General features: G+C 40.9%; 1 protein-coding gene across 9 annotated transcripts in view; it reads right to left on the bottom strand.

The window, feature by feature from the left end:
* The window catches only part of Tfdp2 (transcription factor Dp-2), a 124,519-nt gene that overhangs the window by 20,991 nt on the left and 90,559 nt on the right, over positions 1 to 12,969 (bottom strand). For 6 of the 9 annotated variants that reach the window (XM_051140666.1, XM_051140669.1, XM_051140660.1 and 3 more), the window contains 4 exons: positions 9,916 to 9,963; positions 5,913 to 6,075; positions 3,413 to 3,559; positions 536 to 604 (listed from right to left, as the gene is read on the bottom strand). In XM_051140666.1, the coding sequence (XP_050996623.1) occupies positions 536 to 604; positions 3,413 to 3,559; positions 5,913 to 6,075; positions 9,916 to 9,963 (427 nt within the window). The remainder of the gene's footprint in view (positions 1 to 535; positions 605 to 3,412; positions 3,560 to 5,912; positions 6,076 to 9,915; positions 9,964 to 12,969) is intronic. The other 3 variants (XM_051140661.1, XM_051140663.1, XM_051140664.1) reach the window with 3 other exon arrangements.

The raw sequence follows: 12,969 nt of genomic DNA, 5'->3' as shown, positions 1-12,969 counted from the left end.
TCATTTTTCTGTAGACCTTCTTTTCCTAAACTCATTCCTCATTTTACCTCCCCTTTGGGACAGAAATATTTCCTCTCAGCGTAAAGTAGGACTCATCCTGCCTCGGATAGGGAACCTATGTCTGCTTCTGGTGGAAGCCAATACAGACCTGCTAGTGTAAGCTGGATGGGGAGGCTAAAGGCCACACCTGCCTTACCAGCTGTGCTAAGTCTAAAGGATCCCACTTTGGGGACAAAACAACAAACAGCGAAACTCCTTGCTATCCCTACTCATGGGTAAGAATGAACACCCAAAGAGGCTGCTGCACCCAAGGTGGGAGCCTGGAGGTTAGGGAAGGGGTAGGAGTGAGGGCAGCTGGACCACCTGGGAGGCTAAGCATTCAAGATCAATGAGCTACCACGGGAGGGCTGTGCTAACATTCTTCCCAGTGCTACCTGATGGCACCACAGCTACAAAACACACCGGCTTTAGAAGCAAATGAGCAAAGAAGTGCCACCTGGCAAGGCAGGCCGTGAGAAGCACGGCAGGTCTTTACCTGCAGGAGAAGCTCTTGCAGCTGGGCTCGTTTCTGCTTTATCCGCTCTATGCGCCTCTGCTTCTCTATCTTTAGGACAGATGTTGTTAAAAACAGACAAACAGTAAACAACAACAAAAAACCAAACCAGCGAACAAATCCTTAAATCATTTTTAAAAGATTTATTTTTATTTTATGAGTGTTTTCCTTCCATGTATGTCTGTGCACCACACGTGTGCCTGGTGTCTGATTTCCTTGGAGGGCAGAAGAGGCCACTGGTTCCCCTGGAGTTACAGATGGTTCTAAGGCACCATGTGGGTGTCAGGAACTGAACCCTGATCCTCGGCAAGAGCATCGAGTGCTCCTGGCTGCCAAGCCACCTCTCCATCCCCAAAGAGTCTTTAGAACAAAGGTATACGTTCATCCTTTGTTGTTGAATTTGGAGAGAGGGTCTCTCTCTCCTATGTTACTCGTTCACGCTAGGATCAAACCCAAGACCCTCTTGCCCACCTCCCAAATGCTGGGTACTAGTGTGTGACACCACATCTAGCTTGCTTGCTTCTATGACACATCGAGTAAAGCACATTTCTTATCTTCTCCAACAATATTTGCTCCTTACGTACTCTGTCTATACTAGGAGTTCCTTCTCATAGTTCTGTCAGTCATTATCACCTTTGTACTACTTGAAGTCACATGAACATCTGTGACACTGCTGTAAGAACAGAGGCTACGCCCTACCTGCCGGTTATGCCCACATCTGCCTTTCTTACCTACATAGCTCAGATCATATCCAATCCTTCCTTTTCTATCCCATTTCTCTCTTCTATCAAGTATTTTTTATTTAAAAAAATTTTTTCAAGGACACAGAGTAGCTATGTAACCCAGATAAGACAGATCTTGTAGCCCTCCTGCCTCCACCTTCCAAATGGGGGGATTAGAGGTGCACACTGTTGGATCTGGCATTTAAAAAATAGCTACCCATGCTTTCCCTAGCAGGTCTACATTGCCTAGCATTCAGAAACTTGCTACCTCACTTCTCTATCGCCATATATCTTGGCCACACTTAGCTATAAGCACATTTTCTTGTTCCTGTCTTGGTCCATGGAATGCCTGTAAACATCTGGCAAACTTCTGTTCCCTCTCAAAAGTGAACTAGCTGATTACTCGTTTGGCAAAAATTTACCTGATCCCTCCTTCTAGGACATCTAGAAGCTTTTTTCATGGTTGTCCCTTCTCTACACCTCTTCCTTTCTCACCCGAGATAGAACCTAGACCCTCATGCATACTCAGCGAGAGCTCTATTACAAAGCTGTTAGCCTGAGCCCAGATTACATCGTATTTCTGACAACTCCTCAATTTCTCATCTCCTCTACTGAAGCAATAGTTTCTTGGGGTCTTGATTTTCGTGTTACACTTTGTCTCTTCTGTGGTTAAGGACATGGTAATGTTAGAATTTAGCTTATGAGTCTTTAGTGTCAGTCTAATATTATTCATAATGTTCAAATTTGAGTCAAGAAGAAAAAGAGAAAGGGAGACACTTCTACTGTAGCACATAAAAACATCATCCTGGCCAGGCGTGGTGGCGCACGTCTTTAATCCCAGCACTTGGGAGGCAGAAGCAGGTGGATCTCTGTGAGTTCAAGGCCATCCTGGTCGACAAAGTGAGTTCAGGACAGCCAAGGCTACACAGAGAAACTCTGTCTCAAAAAACCAAAAACCAAAACAAAACAAAACAAACAAATAAAAAAACCCACCATCCTGTAGCCTTTGATGAATGTGGCTTTTTAAAATCATTCATCAGAACAATAATATAACATAATATAAGATAATATATAATTATAAGTTGGTGATAGTACAAAAGTACTGAGTAAAATTTGAAAGCAACTGTAATTATTTCCAAGAGCTACTGTTTACCTCAGTTCATATTATTATTCATGGTCATAACAGTAAGATTATAACAAACCAATTTAGAAACTATGTTAGAAAACACATTCTCTATAATGCTTAAAATTAACCAAGCTAAAAATAGCTTTTAACATTGTTCCAAAATGAGTGAAGGCCATGTACAAAATGTAGTGCTGCCACTTACTGGCAGTAGAGGCAAAAGTGAATTTAACTTTAGTACTTACATTCAGGGTCTTGGATAAGCAACACAGGAAATAAGCACCAGCTTGAGCTGTTGTCTGAATTCTTACAGATTTACTTTGCATCAAAATTAGTAATCAAGTAAGATTAGATCTGTTAGATGAACTACCAAAAATTTATTGGCAGGTACTTAGAATTAAATTAGAATGAAATAAAGATATTTTCTAAGAGAAAACAAAAGATGAAATTCACTCATTTAACTCCCTCACCCCCAAAACAAGGTTTCTCTGTGTAGCCATGGCTGTCCTAGATTCACTCTGTAGATGAGGTTGGCCTTGAACTCACAGTGATCCCCCTGCCTCTGCCTCCCAGGGCTGGGATTAAAGGAGTGCACCACCACTCCAGCTCTCATTTAACTTTCTTGTTGTTGCTTTGTGTTGGATACTTTGTTGTTGGTCTGTGTGGGGACAGGGTATATACTCAGGCTAGCCTTGAACTATGTGGTCGAGACAACCATGACCCAGATCCCCCTCCTATCCCCAAGTGCTGAGATTACAGATACACGCATGATCGCCTTCATGCCCAGACCTCTCGGTGACATTTTGTTCCTCAGTTCCTGGTTTTGTTAAATAAACTACAAAATGTGTCTCCAAAACTCTTCCACTTCGAATCCTCCATGAAGTCTTAAAGCAATGATAGTAAATATTAACTAGGAACGTTTTAATATTACACGGTAATTTTAAATGAAAATGTCTTACATGTAAAACAAAAACAGAAAAAAACACCTGCTATCCAACAGTGCTTCCCACTTACTTCCAGGTTTTGGCACTCCTGAGCAGAATTGGTAGGCAGGCCAATCCACTTGATCTCTTTTTTTTCCTTTGAAATTATGTTCATTGCCATTAGCACATTTAAAGCATCATAAACTCTTCGTCTAATGTTCTTCTGATCATAAGCCTGCTAAAAATATTTTTATTAAGTGATAAGTTATAAAGGTTATTTTTCACATGCTGTTGATGTTAACAATAGTATCTCCCAACTGCTGAGAAAAAAAAAAAAAAAAACTATGCCCAGTTAAAACATTTTCAGAATTCAATGTAGTGAAGACACTTTTAAGCTTTTTTTTTTAAAAACAGTTACTTGTGTGTGGGTAAGGGGTGGGCGGGCAGGCACATTCTCATGCAGAATTCAGAGGACCACTTGTGGAAGCCCAATCTCTTCTTTCACCTCAGGTCACCAGGCTTGGTGGCAAAATGCCTTTGTCAGCTGAGGCATCTGACCATCTCCAGACATTCCCCCTTCATTTGTTTGTTTGTTTTTAGGTTGCTCTGAGCGTTGAACCCAAGGCCTTGTGCATGCTAAAAGGGTGCTCTACCACTGGGTTATACCTCCAGCCCTGAAGACAATTCTAACACAAAATAACTTCAGAAACAAATACCATACTACCACTGGATTGACATTTAAAAACACTGCAGGGACTTCAGGTGAGAGAAGATTACTAAAAATGTAAGCTTGGAGACGTAGAAAATGTGACTATACGGGTAAATCTCAGCTGCATGAAGCTATGTTAAGTCCAGAATATATAGAAATTAAGGTGCCTGCATTATCTGGAAGAATTTTATACTTCAAAAACATCAAGGGCTGGGGAGATAGCTGAATGGGTAAAGTGCTTTGCTATGCAAGCATGAAAACCTAAGTTTGGGCCCTGGTCCCCCACGTAAAAGCCAACTCTAGCAGCGTGTGTCTGTAACCGCCGTGGTAAAGGGTGGTGAAGACAGGTGGACTCTTGGTGCTGACTGGTCTCCTAGCTAGCCAATCAGGAAGCTTCAGGTTCAGTGAGAACCCAGGCTTCAAGCGAGCATGCCAGGAGTGGCACCATACACCTTTATCCCAGCACTTGGTAAGAAGAAGCAATGGGTTCTCTGAGCTCAAGGGCAGTTTGGTTTACACAGTGATTTCCAGGCCAGTCAGGGATGCAAACGAAGACCCTGTCTATAAATAAATAAGTAAATAAACAAACAACAAACAAATAAAAATAAGGAGATGAGTGACAGAGCAAGACAACCAATATTAACCTCTGGCATTTGCACACTCATGCATGACAACATTCATATGCACACCAAAGATGCATGTTTCAAGGTCTATGTGAAGCTGTGCTTCTTACAATGGACCAGTGCTTAACAGCTGTTTTCAATCTATGAAACCAGGAACTGGACCCAAAACATTTCTGTATTCTCAGCACACTGATTGGTTCAGCCAACTTTTCCTTTCTTTTGGTAATAAGACTAATACATTTATATTGATTTGTATTATAAGGTTCTTATTGTACACAGGAAGTTCTTAAAGAGAAAACTGAATCAATGAAATGTTCTGATAAAAAGAACTGTGGGGAACACTGAATCCATGTAAATATACAATGACTTCTCAATCAACAGAAAATTTAAGTCATGAAACTGAATGTAAATATTGTATTCTTGACATCGCAGGCTACACGTAACATCGTGTTCTGGGTAAAACACTAGTATTCTGACTCCTGTTTATTTGACATGGGGGACTTCTCACTATGCAGCCCAGGTCAGTGCTGAGCTCACTATATACTGCAAGCTGGCTTCAATTTTGTGGATGTTCTCCTGCTTTAATCTTTTAAGTGCCCCAGAATTTACACGGCCCCAAAATTACATTTTAAAATTATTGCCCAGCAGCGGTAGCACACACTTTTAATCCCCACACTCACAAGGCAGAGGCAGGCAGATCTGAGTTTTAGACTAGCCTGATCTATAGAGCGAGTTCCAGGTTAACCAAATCTACACAGAGAAACCTTGTCTTAATCCCAGCTCTTGGGAGGCAGGGGCAAGTGGATCTCTATGAGTTCAAGGCCAGCCTGGTCTATAATGCAAGTCCAGGATAGTCAAGGCTACACAGAGAAACCCTGTCTCGAAAAACAAACAAACAAACAAACAAACAACAACAAAACCAAGAGGGGATGGGGTGAGAGAAAAACAAAAAAAGCTCATCTTTGGAGACTATACATGCGCCAGCTGGGTAAAGCATTTCTCACATTAGTTCTGGAGTTTGAATTCCAGGTCCCAGCTAAAGGTAGAAGGTGGGAACTGACACTACAACACTGTCCTGACTCCTGCATATGGCATGGCATGCATGTGGACACACACATCACACACACAAACACACAAATAATACACAGGAAATGCTCAAGGGACTCCCAAGCTTCCCTGGTTCCTCAGGTCTACGACACAGGCAATAGGTAAACTGAATGCAGGTCTCACAGCCCGTGTGAAATTCATGATCCACCTACCGAATCAGCTGCCAGATGGTTACTTGAATTGGTGAACTCAGACACCAGCTCATCAGCTACTTCATTGTAGGATGTCGTGCCTTTCCGCTGAACTTTCTCACATACTTTCATTGAAAAGTGTCTCAAGCCTTTCCCATTTTTATCTCCTTTTTTGCTTCGTTTACTAGAAGAGAAAAAAAATTATGAAAAAATTCATATTCCTTTATGCTCAAGATTTCCTTTACAAAACAATGTAAAAAAAATAAAGTCAAAAGACAATCATTTAGTTTCTGTTTCAAATGAAAAAAATTTAAAGAGGAAATGTCTTCAAATTTAGTTTTTATATTAAGAGCTTAACAATACACGAATGTTTTTCTATAATATTCATTCAGTAAGCAAGTATTGACAAGTAACTGTTATGTGCCAGACACTATCAGACACTGGAAATAAATCTATGAAAACTGTAATAACTCTACCTTCTAGAGATAATGCATTTGTAAATATTTATCTTTTCTTTGACATTAAAACTATCACTATCTCAGTTCTTACCTATTAAAACTTGAGGCGTCACTTTGGTTCTAACAATATATGAGCATCAAGTATATGTAAGACCTGTTTCAGGGGCCCCAAGTATAAAACTTCGGTGAAATTCTTTCCCTCAATAAGTCTTAGAGCATAAAGATAAAACCCATACATAATAGCAGATAATTCCAAAGGTAAAAGTGCCAGGCCACAATCACCCACAGTGTTCTGTGGGAACAGAAAGCTGTGCTAACCTACAGGAAGATGACTTGTGGGGAGTCGCCCACATTGAGTAAAGGCCAAAGGAAAGAAGTAAGGAGAGCTTTGGTCAGGAGAAGCAACAGCCAATCAGGATGGAGAAAAGGAAAGACTGAAAACAAGTATGGTGGTGTCACCAGACTGTGCCTCAAATACAAGCACATAAATCTGACTTTGTCTCATCATGTTTATCAGCTGACTTATTAATAAATTATTTATATGTTCTATATTATGTACAAAAACAGCACCAAATATGCTCTTTTCAAAATTCCAAGATCAGAACACGCTGTCCTTTCTTTTCCCTACATTCCTGATATGGTTGTCAGCCTGACTACATCTAGAATTGACTACAGCCCAAGCTCCTAGGTTTCTTTCTTTAAAAGGACAGGAAGAAGGAAACTTCGCCCATCCTTGTTATCACTTGCAAGCTCACTTACCCTGCTGCTGAGGCATTCCTCCAGTGGTTTTAGAACACAACTCCTTCAGGATTTCAATATACACCAAAGACCAGTAGCTCTCCAGGAATCTCCAGGACTCCAGCACCAGACTGGAAATGCTGAGATATCCAGCCTCATGGACTGAATAATTATTGGCCTCTTGGCCATTGCTGAACTACCCAGATCACACCATGTAAACCAGTCTAAATTGCCTTTCAGTAGTACACGTCTGCGTGCGTGTGCGTGCTCTATTAATTCTAATAGTATTTTGCAGCATTCATTTTATGAGTTCTGCTCCTTTAGAGAATCCTGACTAATACAATTAGCAAAGACTCAGCAATGTGTCCCCGGGCACAGGCACTGTATCTCACAGGCTACTCTCGGAAGGCAGTTGCCCAATGAGACACTGACATAGGCAGAAGTTCTTGTGTTAAATTGGGAAGTGAATTTATGGGAAATAGGAGGTGAACAAATAATCAGGTGAACTGATGACCTGGAACTAGGTCCCTGGAACAGAGAGGGACAGACAGAACTGCAAAACTTGAAAGGGAAAAAGTAGTAAAACTAAGCATCTGATTGACATGGAAAGAAAAAGAGAAGAAGCAGAGTCTGGATCGAGTATTTGAGTAGCAGTAGGTACACCGAGGGGCTAGAGAGATGCTGTAATGGATAAAGGCCCTTGCCTATAAGTCCAATGACCCAAGTTAGACCCGGAGCCCCTACAGAGAAAAGAACTGTTTCCATCAAACTGGCCTCTGATTTCCATATGCATCAGTGGCACACGTGCACCAACAATGATGAACACATGATAGAAATATAATATAATATAATTAATATAATATAAGATAGCTTTCAACTGTTAGAGGTTAGAGAAATGACCCAGCAGTTAAAAACACAGAAGACCAGAGTTTGGTTTCCAGCACCCACACCAGGCAGCTTACTTCAGCTCCAGGAGATCCAATGCTCTCTCTGGCCTCTGAGGGCACTCACATGTATGTGAAACATACAACTGTACGTACACACACACACACACACACACACACACACAATCAAATAATCTTAAAAAACAAAACAAACCCTCTTTAACTGCCAAGCAGCGGTGATATACTTGGGAGGCTCAAACAAGAAAAAAACAAACAAAACCAATAACAAAACACTGACTCCCCCTTCCAAACAAAACAAAACAAAACAGCTCACTTCACTAAGGCATCTTTTTGTGTGTTTATGTGAGGCTAGAGTGTTGGCTCAGTAGTTAAGAGCCGTTGTTGCTCTTGAAGAGGACCTGGTTTGGTTTCTAGCATCTAAGTGGTAGCTCACACCTATCTGTTAAATCCATCACCAGAAGATAAGATGTCTTCTCATCTCCCTGGCACTGAATGCATGTGGTACATAAACATATATGCTAGCAAAACACTCAGATGTGTGAAAATAAGTAAATTTAAGAAAACTTTTGAAAGTGTTTTGTTGCTGTGGTGGTTTGAATAGATATAGGCCCCATACACTCATGTGCTTGAATGCTTGGCCCAGAGGGAGTGGCACTATTAGGAAGTGTGTCCCTATGTGGGACGGGCTCTGAGGTCTCCTGTGCTCAAGCTACACCAGTGTGGCACAGTCTCCTTTTGCTGCCTGCGGATCAAGATGTAGAACTCTCGGCTCCTTCTCCAGCATCTGTCTCCTGCACGCTGCCATGCTTCCTGCCGTGATGATAATGGACTAAACCTCTGAAACTGTGAGCCAGACCAAATTAAACGTTTTCCTTTATAAGAGTTGCCTTGATTATGATGTCTTTTACAGCAATAAAACCCTAACTCAGACAGTGGATATGTGTATAAATTCCTGTTCAGAACATACTTAAAACACTGATAAGTCAAGGTTTATCTACGTTTAGTTTTACAGATAATGCCAACTTCCAAAAATTATTGTGATAATTTTATACTGCCCTCAGCAGCTATCTGGTAGATATAGAGTAGTAGTGCATTGTGGTTTTTATTGATGTTTTTAAATACTTATTTTTAATGACTAATGCTGGTGAGTATTTCTATTTGCTTCTGGAATAAGAGTTCTATTATTTTGTTTTGCCAGTTGAGGACAGAGTCTCACATTGGCCTAGGCTGGCTTACATTTCCTGTGAGCAGAGGATGTTATAAAAACCACTGGCAAAGCTTTATTAACAGAACAATCGTCTTATAGAGGTAAATGGACTCTGAGGTGCGGACTCTCATTTTAATATAGTGTGGTGCTAATACGGTACCTGCTACAGTGGCCTGCACGACATCTTGAGCTTAGGCTCATATAACGGATCTAAGACAGTAGTTCTTTTTTTCCCCTCTTGTTGGGAATGGAACTAGGACTAATGAATGCTATGCAAGCGCTCCACCACTAAGCTGTATGTGTTCCTAGCTTCTAAACTGACAGACTTGTTTAAGAGACACCACAATGATTCTGATATACAAGCAAGAATGAGAACCACTGTGCTAATAATAGTCTAAGAAAAGATGATTTCACACGCCCAAAACTGTCTAGAGAAAAAGTGTTTATTATGATCTAGAACTATTTTTAAAAACTCATTTTAAACTTTGGGCAATGTAGAGTACTATGGAGTATTCACTTTGGAAGGACACCTCCCCAGAGGAGGGAGAGGCCTAAGTGACTAATGTCACAGGGTCTCTATTGAAACTGCAAATAAGTGAATCAAAAACCTCAGTGCAGAATGAAATAATGGTAGAAACTAAACAAAGTTAAAGTTATACAAAGGAAAATCCCCTGTTTTCTTAGTGGAATGTGAAACAAAATACACTTATACTCACCTTTCTGAAAAATCAGAGTCTATAAATTCTCTAGCTCGTTTTCTATCACTAAAAAGACAAAAAGATAGCTTAAGCACAACACATAAACACAACTCTATTTCTTAAATAATTTACTATAAACTATCTCACTCTACACTAAATGTACACATACAAAACTATTTTTACGATGGGATAAAGACATGACAATGCAATACCCTTAAATGGAATAAGTTCAATGAATACTTGGGGGAGAAAACAGTACAGATTCACAAATTAATTCTTATGAAACTCTTGTCTTTATAGCATATGAATGCTTGCCTGTCAATTTACATATGGCATAAAGCACTTAAATGGGCTGTTTCTTCATTAACTTATTTATTTATCCTTGAAGTAAGGTCATTCTTAATGAACATTTACTGTTTGTTTGCTCCGCACTCACCTAGGCTAGAAGCCAAGCAGTATATCACCAGGTATATAATGCCTCAAGTAATAAAATTTCAAAAATGATTTTTAAAAAAAGGTTGGGGGTATTGTTTTAATATTTTCCTTTTGTCCATTTAATCTTTATTTATGTGTATGTGTGTCTATGTATATATATGTAACACGTATGTGGTGGGGGCCCACAGAGGCTAGAAGGTGCCAGATGTCTTAGAGCTAGGGTTAGGAGGTTGCTTGTGAACCACCTGATGTAGATGCTGACAACCAAGCTCTGTTCCTTTGGAAGAACAAGTGTCCTTTACTCCTCAGCCTGTCTCCAGTCAGCCTGTCTCCAGCGCTTCCTCTTCTTTCTTGCATGCCTATGCTGCCTCCACTTACACCATCCCTGAGAGACAAGGTTTTACTATGTCACCCAGGCTGGCCTTGAACTCTCTCAGTGGTCATCTTGCCTCAGCCTTTCAAGTACTGGGATTGCAGTAATGCACCACCACCCCTGGCTTCGTTACCTTTTACAGAAGATGGGATGGGGGCGGAAGTAACAGAGGAGAAAGGCTAGCAAAAGCTTTGTCTTAAAGACAAAGAGAAACACAGAGGGTTTGATAATAATGGTGGTAAAATGATAAGAGAGCTATCTCATTACCTAGTATTTATTTATGTATTTTTGTATTTACTTTTTTAAATGTAAGCTTTTTGTCTTGTTTTTGTTTGGTTGGTTGGTTTTGGTTTTATTGACATAGGGTGTCTCTGTGTAGACTTCGCTGTCCTGGACTCACTTAGACCAGGCTAGCATTGAACTACAGAGATCCACCTGCCTCTGCTCCCCAACTGCTGAGATTACAGGTGTGCGCCACTGTGTCCAGCTATGAAGGGAAGTTTTAATGAAAATGTTAGTATTTTGTCCTCTTTTTCTAGTTTCTTTTCTGACTTTTAAGTAACTCAAAGGGAAAATTATGAGTAAAACCAACACTTAACACAATCCCTTTCATATGTGTTAAAACAATATAAAATTGGGCTGGAGAGATGGCTCAGAGGTTAAGAGCACTGACTACTCTTCCAGAGGTCCTGAGTTCAATTCCCAGAAACCACATGGTGGCTCACAACCATCTATAATGTGATCTAATGCCCTCTTCTGTCATGTAGAAGTACATGCAGGCACAGCACTGTATACATAAATAAATATTTTTAAAAATATATAAAATTAGTTTTTATATCTCTAAAGTAGCTGAGTAGCTAAGTATTATAACCATGAAAAGTCCTATTTCAGAATTTTGAAAGTCAGAAGATGTAGTTAAAAGTTGTTAAACTGATTTTCTCAGCATAAATAAGGCTATACTCACTGAACATAGGCTACATACAGAATCCAATTATAACTGGTGATTTTAAAACAATGTGAGTTTTTAAAGGTATAAACTAGCTGGGTACAGTAGCAAATAACAGTAATCTCAATGCTCAAGAGGCTGAGGCAGACGGATCACTAAGAGTTCAAGGCCCATCAGGGCTACGAATCAAGTACAGGTCAGCCAGGGCTATAGCCTAAGACTTCTCAAGCAACAACAGCACCACACTCAAAGCAACCTGTAATCCCAGCACTCAGAAGGTGGAGGCAGCCTGATCAGGAGTTCAAGATGCTAATTTAGCTGAAGTAGTGAGCTGGAGGGCAGGCTGAACTACATGAGACCCTATCGCAAAACCTCCCAAAACAAATAAATACCCCCTCCCCCAACCAAAAGAACCAGACTAACAAAACAAGGGAGGGAAGTACAGGGCTGGGGAAATGGCTCAGAGTATGAATCACTTGCCATGCAAGGCGGCGGACCAGACCCCAGAACACATATAAAAGATAGGAATGTGGGGTGACCTGCCATTAATCCCAGCATTTACTCAGGAGGCCAAGTTAGGGGATTATTGGGGTAAATTGGCAAGGTCTGGTGCTGTGGAAGTTTTGGTTTATGTTTTTGCTTTAATCCCAGGTGTGGGATATGGGGACTGCTCCAGTTTGTCCACAACCGATGACTGCCTCATGAGAGGGTGCATGATGTTTTTCAGCTCGAACTACCTCATGTGAGGGTGTGGTCTTTGTCAGTGCGGATAAACGCCAGACCCAAAGAGAGACTGCTGGTGTTCCTCCACCCCACCCTGCTCCTGGGTGCTGTGGATGCAGTGTGACGAGGAAAAGTCATGGGAGAGGATTGGACTTGCCCCAAAGAACCCGATGACACTGAACAGGAGGAAATAGATAAGGAAAACTATGCCCCCTCTCCCCACAAACCTTCCTCTCCTACCTGGTGTTGGGGTGTTGGATGGGATTGGGGTGGAGTAGGGAGAAAGAGATTTAAGGATCCCCAAATAAAAACAGTTGCCTTAAAGTACAATAGTCTGGCTTCAACAAGAGCCCTCCCTTCAGTAAATAAAATGAAGAGTGATCAAGGTAGACACCCTATGTTAACCTCTGGCCTCCATATGTATACATGCATACACATGTTCATTTACAATACATATGCCCAACATTGAACATACAGACATTGAACACATACATATCACACACACACACACACACACACACACACACACGCACGCACACACACACACACACACAGAATTTTGAAAAAAGTTCTGGAGACAGCCCTGCAGATAAGA

This window comes from Acomys russatus, chromosome 32 (assembly GCF_903995435.1).
Source record: "Acomys russatus chromosome 32, mAcoRus1.1, whole genome shotgun sequence".
Classification (NCBI taxonomy): domain Eukaryota; kingdom Metazoa; phylum Chordata; class Mammalia; order Rodentia; family Muridae; genus Acomys; species Acomys russatus.
The sequence above is the reverse complement of the archived record's forward strand: the minus strand, read 5'-3'. Positions and strand labels throughout refer to the sequence as shown.